This window comes from Amborella trichopoda, chromosome 2 (assembly GCF_054954075.1).
Source record: "Amborella trichopoda isolate Santa Cruz 75 chromosome 2, AtrichopodaSantaCruz75HAP2 v2.0, whole genome shotgun sequence".
NCBI classification, from domain to species: domain Eukaryota; kingdom Viridiplantae; phylum Streptophyta; class Magnoliopsida; order Amborellales; family Amborellaceae; genus Amborella; species Amborella trichopoda.
The window spans coordinates 12,582,228-12,596,866 of record NC_142337.1 but is presented as its reverse complement, the minus strand read 5'-3'; the positions used below and the strand labels follow the sequence as shown (position 1 = coordinate 12,596,866).

Here is a 14,639-nt window from a genome sequence, read left to right as displayed (position 1 = left end):
GACCTCGAAAGCATAGCTATAGAGCTCCCAACCTAGGAGGCGATTCCACTCTGAAATCTCACTCTAGCGCTCTGAGAAAGGAATGTTAAACGGATCTCAATTGTCAAACTTTGGGACCTCGATCCCTACTGTTAAGGATCTCGACCCCCACCATAAAGACCAAGATAACGACCAAACTGATGATTTTCTTTATTTATAGATGGCTAGTAATACAACTATACTTTTCATACAGTTACATTGCTAGTTGTCTATAAATTAATTAATTCCTCCTTTAAATAGTAGACGTATCGTCCAAGGTTATATATACACTCGGTGTTTCAAAAAGAGTTAGCCAGCGCCTAGGCGACGGGGAGGCTCCAAGCCGCCCAGCGCCTAGGCGAGCGCCCAGAACCTTGGTGGCCCAGTAAAAAGAAAAATGTTTGCATAGTCTAACAATATAAATTTAACTATATAACACAAGTATTAGGGATTTTAGTGGCAGAAGTATTTCGCCAATCTATATTTCGCATGTACCAAGAGAGACTCCTCTCTGGCTTCAAGAGCAGTAGGAATGGCCCGAGTGTATCTCATCTGCAGTATGTAGACAATACGTTTGTCTTCCTGGACGCAACCCTCGAGAAAATCGAAAACCTCAGATTGTTTCTGATCTGCTTCGAGTATGCAAAGGGGTTCAAAGTTAACATGGCCAAGTCCAAAATGATAAGAGTAAGCCTATCCAACACCCAAACCAGAAACCTCGTTCCTTCTTGGGAATGTACAGTGGAGGACCTACCCACATCGTATCTGGGCATGCCATTGGGACTGGGAAAGGCAAAGAAAGCGCAATGGTCTCATGTAATTGACAAAGTAGACCGAAGATTGGCAGGATGGAAAGGCAGATACTTATCCTTTGCAAGGAGAACAACACTTATCAAAGCAACCATAACCAACTCCCCCGTATACCTCATGTCATTATTCCATATACCAGCCTCGGTTTCTAAACTCTTAGACCAACTGACAAGAAACTTTCTCTGGTCAGGTGAAGCGCCGTCAAATAAGATCCACCTGATTGCGTGGGATAAAATCTATCTCCCAAAACATCAGGACGGTCTAAGGATCAAAGTGCTTAGGACACACAACCTGACGCTCTTAAGTAAATGGTGGTGAAGATTGGCTACTCAGAACTGCCATATGTGGGCCCAGGTCATCCGAAGCAAGTGTAGTATCCCACCGGACCTTTGGTTGCATGAAGGTTATCCAACGACTTGGGGCTTGAACATATGAAAATCATTACTCTCCTCCCTTGGACCATTTAAACAACTCATTCGGTTCCATGCTAGAGGCGGGGATAGCGTGCGATTTCGGTCAGACCTCTGTTTAGGCCACACCCTGCTAAGAGAAAACTCGCCATCCCTATTCGTTGTGGCAGTTAACAAAGCCTCTCTAGTCTCGGAAGAAATAGTACCTTCAAGCAATCGCAGAGTTTCGAACCCATCCTTTAGGAGACCACTCACAGAAGAAGAAACCTTGGAGTTTATGTCCCTCTCGGATTCCCTCCACTCCACCTTACTCGCATTCTCAAGGTCAGACACCTTGGTCTGGACTCCCTCACCAACCAGTTCCTTCACGGTGGCCTCCTTCTACAAGAAACTGCTGCACCCTTCTTTCCCACTAAACCCCGAACCCGGTGCTCTCCAAAGTTTGGTCATCCATAGCCCCTCCAAAAGTGCAAGCCTTTAACTAGATCACGTGTTCCGAACGCACACCCACTATAGCCATACTCCAGAGAAGAGGTCTCCAAACTCCTAATAGGTGCTTCATGTGCCTATGCGAGAAGAAACAAACCCCCACTTGTTCATTCACTGTCAGATTGCCCTTCAACGTTTATCCAACTTTTTGGAATGTCTTGGGTTACCCCCCCTTCAATTCCGACCCTAACTTTCCTGCTCCTTCGAATCGAACTGGCCGAAGTCGGCAGGACCCTAGAAAGCCTCTTTCGTTGCAACGTTGTGAACCATCTGGCTAGAAAGAAAATCGATAATTTTCCGTGGTATCAAAAGCGAACTCCCAGCTTTGTTCCACAAGGTTACTTCGATGGTAATCTTTTGGGCTTCCAACCACAATCTGTTCACTGGGATTTCGGCGGTTAGTTTTCATCGCAACTGGGTGGGTGATATTAAGTTCAATTTTGATGGATGCTCCTTGGGAAATCCAAGCCTAGCAAACACGAAAGGAGTCTTCCATGACCATAAAGGTAAATTCATCTCATCCTTCTCAGAACACCTTGGTCACAAAGACTCACAGTTCGCAGAGGCCACAGCCCTATTGATAGGAACCAACAAATTTAATCCTTCCTGGGGCCCACGGCTGCACATAGAGGGCGATGCCAAAAAAGTTATATCCTAGGCTGCTAGAAAGGCCCCTCCTTGGTACCTAGCACACATTTTTTATGAAATTGAGCATACTTGTAGGGGTATAAACGTCTCATGGACGCATATTTGGAGGACGTCCAACAACTTCGCAGATCGTCTCGCCAAGGAACCCGCTAGGAATCAGCTTTCTACACACGTCTAGATGCGCACAACAAGGAGTTCTATATCATTAGCACGACGGGGAGGCCTCCTCCTCCTAGATTGTAGTCTTCTATCTTGTAACGGGCAAATTATATAAGCCCCATATCTTTTGCCTCACTAGTGATGTTAGAGCTAGTCTTCTAGAACAGGTCATTCCCTAGTGACCAATTTTTGGTTGAGAGACCCGCTATGTGGGTTACCACGATCCTTACTTTTGTAAAACTTTTATTATTATAATATTTACTGTTAACATTCTCAAAAAAAGAAAAAGTATCAGGGATTTAGCACACATCATATGTATAGTATACAATTCCACATAGCACACACTCCTCCATACTCCATAACCATAAGTCCATATCAAAAAAAATTACTAACTTTGATTGATCAATTTCCAAACTTCCACCTCTAAGATGTTTCTAAGAACCCAAAATCTTCTAAAAAAATCTCTAATAGATTTATAAAACACCAAAAACTATATCTAATATCACTTGGGGATGCTTAGATCAATTTCTCGTAACTTTGAGAAACCCTTCGATCCTATAGAAATCACCAAAAACTAGTTTTTAGGGTTTTACTCTCTCTACAATAGGCTCCAATGGGTTTTAGGTTTCAAATGAACTTAAAACCCACAAATTTGCCCCTTTAACATTAAAAAAATGACCAAAAATCAACGAGGGTCATTTCCGCCCCTGAGCGGCCGCCTAGGCGGGTTCAGGCGGCCGCTTAGGCGGGTTCCTGGGTGCTTAGGCTGGGGCCTAGGGATATCCTCCTAATTTGGCTGCCTAAGCATGGGCGATACGCTCAAAACTTCTGAATTGCCTAGGCGGTTGCAGTCCACTTTTTAAATCATTGTATACATCTATGAAGTTGGGATCAATATCTCCAAAATGCTGGGATCAAGATTCAAATCCCAAAAAGTTAGAATTGAGTTCCCCAAAAGATTGGGATCTTGATCCCTAATGTTTAACGATCTCGATCCCTAATGCTTAAGGATCTCGATCTCAAACATGCACATTGTACGACGAGGCTTCTAACTATGGGGACCTTCTAGCCTTTCACAATCCCCACCAGTGTTTCAAAAAGTGCTAGGCAGCACCTAGGCGGTCGGGGGGGGGGGGGGGGGGGGGGTCCAGGCAAATCTAGGCGGCCCAAAAGAAAAAAAATTTGTTTTGGGGGTTCTCTCTCTCTAAACTAGCCTCTAATGGATTTTAGGTTTCAAATGAACCTAAAACCCACAATTTTTCCCTTTAATATTAAAAAAATAACCCAAAAATACCTGCAAGGAGCCGCATTTCCGCCCCTGGGCGGGGCGCAAGCCCTGGGCGGCCGCTCTGGCGGGCGCCTAGGCAGGTTCAGGCAGGCGCCTAGGAGGGTTCCCGGGGGCCTAGGGATATCTGCCTAGTTTGGCCGCCTAGGCTTGGGTGATGCACCCAAGCCTTCTGGACTGCCTAGGCGGCCGTCCAAACACCAGGCTGTCCGCTTTTTAAAACAAGGATCCCCACTACCAATCCTAATTCCGGTCCCATCCCAATCCCAACAAATATGCTCCAAAGTCATAGACAACTCTCACACCACATGAAAGTCTGCAAGCTACAAAGAAAACTCATGCTTCTCCATAAACTAAACCAACTATAAGTGTATGAGCCTTGAATAGCAATATTTACAAATAATAGATCTCTCAAAAGCTTAGATCACAATCAAGACAAGAATTTCACATTTTCATTTTGCATCTAAAACTCTATAGGAAGTTAGGACAAATCTTTTATGCTTCCCAATGAAAATACTAGGAAAGACAGCAAGACATCTTACAGAACCATGTATATGAAGTGGCACAACAGAAGGTTCAAAATCTGGAAATCAGCTTGCAAAATAATATGTAACTTTGATAAATATGGGCACCTCAAAATTCATGTTGATCATCTACAAGCACTTTGGAGCAAAAGCACGAAAGTACTTACTTCCAGAGCAGTTTTAAACCTGCCAAGGGCATCATAAGCCAGCTTTCGTATGCCTTCATCGGAGGAGGACATACTTATAAAGGCAACGGCAAGAAGGCCCAATCCTGAAAATTCCATCGGTTCAATGAATCCCATAGAGAGACTATGAATAGCAAAACGCAATACAAAAGCAGGATCGTATTGTGCAACCATTTCCCCGTGTCTTGATGGTATTACCTGCCAGTCCACCATAATAGCAAACATAAATACACTTGCATGTACAGCAAAGGCGTTTCAAAGGAATGCAAAGAGAATCTAGAAATATACTATTTATAGCATGGAAACTATATTAGTATTTAAAGAGGATTTCTAGAAAATATTTATCCAAGAACTAGGAGGTTTTATTAGCAAAGCATACAATAGGCAAATCCATGAGATTATCCTCCTTAAGCTTCTCCAAGGGTTCAGATTGAGTCCAAATCTCCCTATCATAGGAAAAATGCAGCACTGTCCATGCACAAACTCTGGAATCGACTGGAAGGTTCTCCCTAAACTCTCTTTTACGTTTCTCTTCAGCTGTTTCACAATCGTCAGTAATAGTTGATGCCAAAGATCCTTCAAGAGCCCGCTCTCTTCTTATTGTCAAAGCAGAAGTTCCCCAGAGATAATCCATCTCTGACAAGCATCCATGGCATGTTAATTCAAGGGACTCAATCTCATGCATGAGAGACAACATCTCCACATCAATTACACTTAAAGTTGCACCATACCCCGCCAAAAGCAAAGATAACAATTCTTTGGCATTTGTGCTAGAGTTTTCTGTGGTATTAATTTGTCCCTGTCGAACCTTAAGATGGTACAGAACCCTTAGCAATTTAACCAACTCCAACTTTCTCTGGTATGAAAGAAAAGATATTTCTCTCTTTCCTGATGATGTCTTTAGGTTACTTTTCATCTCTGAAACACTTTGAACAGAATTTGGGTATGACAGTAAATGGAGAATACTGGAGAAAGGCCGGAACAGCATTCCAGAGTGAGATAAAACAGATGCCCGATCAGAACCTGCCTCACTCCATAAAATAGCAGGAACAAATTGAGAATGTGCTACCAAATATTCAAAAGCATCACCAAAGGCAAGATTTCCCTCAGGCAGTGAAAGAAGAATCGAACGAAGGGCCTTGAGAGTGGAAGGATCTTCAAATCTGTGAAGAAGAGATGATCTGAGGAATGGCCCCAAAAATGGAACTGGATGCATGTCTGCAGAAGTTCTTCCTATTTCCCTTGCCAACTCAACTAAGTTAGTCAAGATGGTCATCTCCAGAAATCTTACCAGTTGAGAAGAATCAACCATTGTTGATTCCAAATTGTATAGATTTAAAGGAAATTTTTGGACAAGTTTATCAAGTGTGATAGACAAGATGCTCATGACCTCGAAATATGCATCTTGGCCTAATTTTAAGTTGTCACTTCCATTTTGTTTTCTCTCAGTAGACATTTCTCCAGTGCCATCATTTATCTCCACAAATTTCTGAACCAGAATGCTATTTTGAGGGAATAATAGCATCCTCAAAAAATATATCCTGGCAGTAATCCTATTCACTGTGTTCAGTGACTGTTCAAAAGAACTGGAACATAGCTCATCAAGAGCAGAATCAACCAAAACCCCGCGACAATGAAGAGTCCTATCAATTGAATCAAATAACTTGATCCTCTTCTTCTTTCTTAATGTTTTTCCTTTCATAATTAACCATAATTCCAGCATGCCAATGGTCCTACTAAGTATAGTACTACTAAAAAAATTGTGAAATTCTTCAGGAGATGTGAGTACAACATCATCACCTTCCTCCCAGAAAATCTTACTTGAGACAAAATCTTGCCAATTTGAGAAGCCTTGTAAAAGAGTCTTAGAATAATGCACAGGAATACATTCGGCATATACAAATTTCTGTTTGCTTGACTCAGCAAATTCTGAGAAAAAATATTTTAGAGCAACGGGCAAGAGCAAAATATATTCCTCACTTGTAAAGCAATGGTTAGTAGTCTCTTCAGTAATGACATTAACAGGATATGCTCCATCCAACTTTGGGACTTCACGCGATGAATCATTACCAAGCACAGACAAAAACATCTCCCCAAAAATACTCAAATGCAGAGGGCTTATTTGCGTTATCAAAAACAGTATTCTTGATTTTATCCTGTTTGTCTTGTAGATACAATGAATAAGCAAATCCATCGGACAGCAACTTATCATCTTCTGCACGGTCATACTCAGAGGCAAAAGCACAGCAGATGATTGTGTACAGTTCCAAACAGACACAAGCATAACTCTCAACAGGCATAGGTCAGCAATTTCTAGATTGCACATGAGGGAAAAGTTCAAGATTTTATCATAAATTTTTTCAAAAACATCCAAGTCAAATGTACCCGCAACTTCCCCAAATATATTCCATAAAGCCACTTTCGTCTTTCCTCGGAGAACAAAACTGGATAACATACTAAAAGCCTCTTCAGCAATATGTAATCCAAGATAGATGGCTGAAGGCATTGAAGGTGCTGAGTCCTTAATTTTCTCCTCATCAATATTACAAAAGAGCCAGTAAACAAGTTCTAGCAACTCAAAAGGGGAAAGAAAGTGCTTTAGAGACCAAAGAACATAAAAGCTGGGCAAACAAGGAAACAATTCCTTATGAGTTGTCATCCCTGCTAAAACTTCATCCCTGAAAACTGAAAGTGGGCGCCGAAGTAAAGGTTGGCATGCCTTCAAAACGGATCCATGGACATCCCGTAGTTTCAAATTCAAACCTTGAACAGTCATTTGAGTTGAGAGGTAATCAGCAACAACATTTAACAAATGCAGTACATGATGATCAACAGGATGAACATAGTTGCTGGATGAACATAGGAAAGCCTCAAGATTGTTGAAGCCTCCATTTTCTGGCTCCCCGTGATTAATCAAAGGATGCAATAACAACAAAGCAACTGCAGGATGACAGAAGATTGCCTCAACAACTTCTTGAATCAGAACCACAGCAGCAGTTGTAGACTTAATTTCCTGCGAAGAATCCAAAACAGAGGCAGATGACAAAATGCGAATAAGGATATGCTCCACAAGAGCAAAACAAGTTGTCAACTGTTCTCCCCAACTCCTAATTGAAGAATCTACTTCTTTTCTGGATATACGATACATCCAGAACAAAATAAGGTGAACTGAAGCAATTAAGCTATCTGCAGGGGACTCCAACAACTTTGCCTGGAGCACTCCACGCATTTTTGTAGAGCCCAACAAGTCAGTATCATTGAAGCTTGTGATTGCAGAAAACAACACATTAAAGGGAATATGCTGCAAAAATATACCAAATGTAGCAATTGCTAACTCTTTAGAATCAAAATCAATGCCCAAACCAGGGAGACCAGAGACAGGGCTATGAGAAGCATTGTATCCGGAAACAGGTGCAGCTTCTTTGCAAGCACATGAAACCACATCCAGACTGGACATAAACAAGTCAGGCCAAAGATGAGCAACCTGAGACAAGAGTACTCTTTCCTGACATAATATGGATGATAATACTGAGGTATCAACTCCATAAATATGTTCAGCTATAATAATGAGTGAAGGGAAATCCGCCAACATATCAACAGGTGCTGCACAAAGAATGGCTGAAGTCAAAGCTAACGCCACACCAGATAACCAACCATCATGCCCGTTTCTGATAATCTTCTTTGCTTGACCGAGTGCTTTCAAGAATGACTGATTGTCACCACTCAAAGGTGTTGAAAGAAGGTGACAACTAGCTTCTTCATCTAAAACTCTTTTGGAAAAGAGTAGCAGATTCTCCATAGGCCTCCATTCACAGTGAAAGTTGCCAGAATCAACATTTGGTTGGCAAGAACCTACAACTTTTGAAGCCAAAAGGCTTGTGATAATAGCAGCTAATGATGCCGGTTGCACCTGGAACACATCATCATTTCATTATAGTAAGCACCATAAGAAAGCCCATGAAATTAGCTGCATAAAACAATTCATACCTGAGTCTGCAGCAAAAAACATAACGAGTTACCCACGTACATTGAAATCATGGTTCTCCCTGTAACCTTCAAAGTTTTTGAGCCAGATTCAAGCACTCGCAGGCATTTCTGTAGGATACAGATGACGAGGGGGCTGAAATCAGGAGAAACATCTGTTTGAATCAAAGAAAACAGGAATTAATCAAACACCAACACCTACCTATCACACATAATTTAATTTGGTGTAGGGACAAGGGACATGAGACTGGGGAGGCTTAACTAATTCACAAAAGAGAGGATGAAATGCCAAAGAGAGGTAGCAGATCAGATAAAACAGAGAAAAGATAGTTCAATAAAAACACATTAAAGAAGGATATTCAAGGAACTATAAACTAAACTAAAATGAAAAAGTATTTCAGGAGACCAAAAGCACATGTGGCACATTTGTGAGACAATCCAATGCTATCATGAACAGTTACTTCGAATCCAATACAAGGACTATTTTCATTGGCTAATTCAATTACATTATGCCTAGAGGTTTTATGGGAAGCTTTCAACCATGTTGAGCTTTGGATCTTTCGTGCTACAAAAGAAACATATTGAATCATTGATTACCCATTACCCAAAAAAAAAAAAAAAGAGCAAATTTTTTATATGAAATTTATCAAAGAGATAAACAATCAATAAGAAGAAATGCTAGACATTGCCAATGACGATCTTTTATTTATATAACACCCAGAATAGTCATGATCATCAATTATGCTAGATTTGATGGGGAATATGAAATATTAGATTTTGAATTGTTTCCTGATACAGTTAGTCAAATTTCATGAAAATCTCAATGGACTGATTATAGAATATTGCCAAAGATCTTAAACTGAGACTATAAATGATTCTCACAAAACAGCTAAACGTACATTGACAGAAATTTAAAACAGTCAACGGGAGTTCCAAATTTCTAATGTTATACCTGAATGTATTGAAGTTCTCAAAAAACAATTACAAGTCCAATATTTGCATGAAATGGGAGCAATCAAAGGCATGTGACTCCTCAACTTGAACAAGAACATATTAATCCATAAATATCCAAAAAGTACAGCAAGAGAGCGAGAGAAGAAAGAAAATAAGAACTCATAAATAGAAGTAAAGAAAGACACATGTACACCCAACATTTTTTGGAGTTCGTACGGTCATTGTTGGGTTTTTGCACCATTTAAAGGCCTTATGAAAGCATGTAACCTATTTTGATATAGTCGAACAAAGAACTCCAGTGGGAGTATGGTTTAGAGATACCGAGGTTGGCAAAATTGTTTTACCAAGACTCAGACTAAGCTTGACGAGCTAGGCCAGTCGAGTACCAAAATGCTAAATACCTGGGCATCGAGCACAACCGCAAAGGGTTAGCAGGGTTATCTCGTAATGAGGTCAAAGATGCCCAAGGTATAGAACTAAGGAACTGTATGGCCCTTGTGTGGGATTGGTGAGCCTGAAGGGACGAGGGCCAAAGCCTCATCTTATACCATCACACAGCATGTACACATGATAGCGTATCGAGAAGCAACGCACCATTGAGGGTATTCCGTGTACATGCACGAGAGATGACCCCCAAATGCACTAAATGCGAATTGTGCGCACAGGTCTATGTGACCTAAGACTTGTCCCTAGAGAGGAACCTGTAATCCATAGACAAGGATTGTGTCCCCTCACCTATTAGTTGACTTTGGTAGGCCAATCAGGAATCCCTGTGATGGACCATAAGTCATGAGAAGTATTGGGTCAGTTTGAGAAAGTGGGTGTGGATTCTATTTCTGGTAGAAGATGGAGTGCTTCAATGATTTCGCTATTTCCTTAACATAGTTGGATCCAAATCCCATCAAATTAATTTAGAATTAATTAAGTTGAACTTGAATGATTTTCCGATTAATAAAATCAATTTTCAGAAGTCTCTGAGTATCTTATTTTTCAAAATGGATTTATAAATAGGCTGAAACTGAATTTTCAGTATTTAGTAAAACAGAGAGAAAAATAAAATAGCAATCTTTTTCTAAATATCATTTTCTTTATTTTATAAATGGTAATACACATGGGGGGCCATTATGGTCCATGGGCCCCACCATAATATTGCATGTGGAGGGGTGCGTGGGGCCCACTCGGGGCTCCATTAGAGGCACGCCCCGACATGTAATGATTCACCTTCCTATTTTAAAGACCATGCAAGATGGCATTCAATTAAGGTGAACAAAAGAGGAAGGTTTTGAAATTGAAAGAGATTTGAATATTTAACGAAGCATGTGTAAGAAAATTATAGAAAAGAAAGGAAAGAGGAATATATTTTCTATGTGTTGAATATTTAATGGGATTAGGTTAAGGAAGTTGACGGATATGATTCTAAACACCTTCCTTTACATCATGATGGTTGATCTAAGGATTGTAAGGCTATGATCTAGCACCCCACAGATCACCTATGATCAATGGGATCTATTCTCCGTAAGGATGGCTAACCCTAGAAACCCTAACCCTGAGGTAGAGTCTATAAATAGTCTCTACGAGGTCCCTATTTCTAGAACCCTTAACATCTCTCTCTCTCTCTCTCTCTCTCTCTCTCTCTCTCTCTCTCTCTCTCTCTCTCTCTCTCTCCTTCACAAGGTGGTACATCACCCTCTCTCTCAGATCTCTCTCATCTCTCTCTAGCCTCCCTAAAAGATAAAAGAATATTATAAGAAAAGAAAGAGGGGGCACACCCCAGTTCTTGATCCTTAGTAGGCATGCCTAAACACTTGTGTCGAGGCCCTGTATGGTTCCACCATTGCTCTCTGATTAAGGTTCCTAGCCTAGGCTTCCCATACTAAGAAGATATTAGATTGACCTTGATCACGTGCGCCATTGGAGGAGGAGACCTAGAGTAGGGTGTATCAAGTCCAGTGTAGGTAATCTTCTAGCATTTACTTTTATGTTATGCAGTTTGTGTTTCTTGGTCCCTACTGAGTCTTATGTAATTTTTGGTTATTGAAATAAAAGAGTTTTATTTAGTGGCAGCAAGTGAGATCTTTTTTTTTGTTCATATTTGTTTGTTTCAAGTTTATTTTGTATTATTTGGACCTCTGTAAGTGTTCTAGCCAGTAGAAAAGAGAAATATTAAAAACCGCATATACTGTGCTAGTCCACCCTTCCAACTTTCAGTCATAGCAATATCTATGTCAAGTCCCTTTAATCAAACGTACTTGAAGAACACACAAGCATGCCTAAATCACATAAAGCTTGCATATCTTCACCCAAAGTCCAAGATAAGCTCGACAGAGTACTCAATTTGCAGCACTGAGGAATACCAATCCAAACCGTTGTGTCATGCGCAATAACAGTGAGGAAAGCATATATCATTTGCCCCTAACCTGTGAAGAGGAATATAAGGCATGGTTTTTTTTCTTTAAGTAATTTGGTTTCTCTAGGGCATCGCCATAATCATTGGAGAAGCTGATTCTCGAGTGGTTGTCCCGTCCTATTCCAGTGAAAGGTTTACTATTATGGAGGCTAAATATTTATGCAATACTATGGTCAATATGTACTGAGGGTAACAAATGCCATTTTTAGGATTTTCCATGGAACAACCCCTTACATATCACATGAAGGCATAAGGAATATCATGGGCATACCCCTTGCATATCACATGAAGGCATAAGGAATATCATGGGCCTCTCAACAGAAGTATTCCGGTTTTACAACCTCTTATCTGTAAAACATTTGGAAATATTGTGGGCATGGCTGAAGCACGAAGGCACAGGGGTCAAATGTGTCTAAACTAGTTGTGCTTCGCCTATTTATTGAATAAGTTTATCATGGGAATTTTGCGGTTCTTATGGACCATGAATTTATTTCTTTGAACTAGAAAAGTAGATAAATAAATAAAATTGTTGCCATGCTGTGCGCAAAAAGGCAAGTTCGCTGTGAATCAACATTCCTTGTTCATCACGAGAGTATCTTTTCTTTTCTTTTTTCCACCACATGGTTAACTATTTTAACCACCATGGAGTCCGTCAACATGGACTGGCATGCTGATGCTTCAAGCTCATTTACAGACAGCCTTTACTTTTTTATTCTTTCCCAACTTTTTCATTTTCCTTTATTAATGCCTTGAGTAGCTTGATTAACCTCATCAAAAAAAATGTCTTGAGCAGCTTGCCTCCATTCCCCTGTATGCCACATGTGGCCTTCGCTAATCATCCTCTTACGTAATTACATTTTTTCAAGGGGCACTGTGTTCCTTCTTCGTATGGCAAGTGGCTACCCTTTATTACTATTTGTCACCTTTGCTATCAGAGCTGCTTGAACAACAACCTTTTCTCCTCCATTTCGTTTTAAAAAAATTCGAGGGGACGGACAAAAGCATTCTCTCTGAAATTTTGCTTGGGCATCAAAGAACTTGCCTGTTGTATCTTTGGAGTAAGCATGCCGAGACCGAATTGCATCTCGGAATTATACCGAGTCAGGCGCATTTATCACTTTGGAGATAACACGATTATATTATGCCTCTAGATGCACGCCAATTTAGTAATATTTAATCTTTGACTCTCTCTCCCTTATTCCATTAGGGGGTTAACTATAAGTAAGAGCATTCGCAAACTCCAAACCAACACATAATCCCTCAATGGTTTAACTAGAATTAGGAGTATATTTGAGATTCATACGGAAAATCGACTCTGGTTAAGGGAAGACTCTCTCAAAATTTTATTACAAGGGAGACAAGAAAAACCAACATGATTTATAGACACAACAAACAGACATTCCACGAAGCTCAATATCTAGGTGCATTAGAACATCTAAATGGCAACCATTCGTTGAAGGAAGTATCAAGTTAACTCTGATGGAAATTCAAAATGGAATAGGGACCCAGCTGGACTAGGATTCTTCCAGTGCCACCTACGCAATATCATCTCCAAACTTATCTGGGCGAGCTGGAGTATGTGACTATAATAAAGCAGAAGCATGTGCATTGTTAACAAGCAACCATCTTCAATCAGTGAAATGGACCTTAGTGGTGGCGGAAGAAGATATACAAAATGTCGTACCATGAACCACAAAAGAAAATACTCACCCTTGGAGATTAGCCACAATTTTTCATGAGGTCCTTCAACGATGGTGCAAGGGGATCCGCAACTCATAAAATGAACCGAAGAAGAAAATACTTACCCTCATTTTCATGTGATCTTTGAACTATGTACAAACGAAGATGTAGGTTTTATTAGACTATGTTTCATGACTAAGTATCATGTATAAGGGGCATTGTTGCCATTATTATTTGTTATTTTATTTCAAAATTTAATATCCCAGTATTTTAAGGGGATGTGCAATTGTACAAACTCTAACACCGAGATATGTAACTTTTAATCCAATAATGAAGATGCAACCCCAAATATGGTGATCTAGGCCCTCGCTCTTGCTCTTCTCTTGCCCCTCTCTCTCTCCTTGGTGACAAACATTAAATTCACATGCCATCAGAGCAGTAATCTGATCTATGGAACCTTGTAATCATCAAGGTTGCATTCCCTTCTCCATTACATGTTACTTCATTTTTCCTTCTTTCTTTTTCTTCTCCATTACACCTTCTTTCATTTTTTCTTCTTTCTTCACCTTACATCGAACTTCAACTAAGATCTAGACAAAACCCTAATTTCTCCTCAATCTAACATCAGCACCAAATCTCAAAATCTGCCTCTCTCAAAAGCCCTAACTAAAACTATCAATTTTCATTTGAACCCTTAACCAATGTCTCTTCTAAACAGATCTGAACACAACCTAATTTCTTTGTTAATCCAAAATCAGCCCCAAATTAGAAAATTGCCCCCTCTCAAAACCACAACAAAAATGTCTCTATCTTCCTCTCTCTAAACCCTAATCATGCTCTTTCTCTAAACTCCATTATCTCTTGTCTCTTGCATCAAGACCCAATAGATGTAAAAAGAATAAAAGGATCTTGCCCTATCTCACTCAATGCACTCTCGCAAAAATTGCCGATATCTCCAAGTCTACACTTTCTATCATCAAAAGATTAATCACTCAAAAGCCCTAATTTCTCCCGTCCTTCCACTAAAAACTCTTATTTATTACTGAAATTTAACAGCCATATCCTCAAGTCTAGGGCTCTTTTTCA

At 40.2% G+C, this 14,639-nt stretch overlaps 1 protein-coding gene across 11 annotated transcripts in view; it reads right to left on the bottom strand.

The window, feature by feature from the left end:
• The window catches only part of EMB2788 (ribosome 60S biogenesis amino-terminal protein), a 71,876-nt gene that overhangs the window by 38,078 nt on the left and 19,159 nt on the right, over positions 1-14,639 (bottom strand). For 6 of the 11 annotated variants that reach the window (XR_016049188.1, XR_016049189.1, XM_088858036.1 and 3 more), the window contains 3 exons: positions 8,516-8,667; positions 4,908-8,438; positions 4,511-4,726 (listed from right to left, as the gene is read on the bottom strand). Coding sequence is in view for 5 of the 11 variants with exons in the window: in XM_088858036.1 (XP_088714162.1) it covers positions 4,511-4,726; positions 4,908-8,438; positions 8,516-8,667 (3,899 nt within the window). In the remaining 6 variants the exon portion in view is untranslated. Of the gene's footprint in view, positions 1-4,510; positions 4,727-4,907; positions 8,439-8,515; positions 8,668-14,639 lie in introns of those variants that run through there. The other 5 variants (XR_016049190.1, XR_016049192.1, XR_016049193.1 and 2 more) reach the window with 2 other exon arrangements.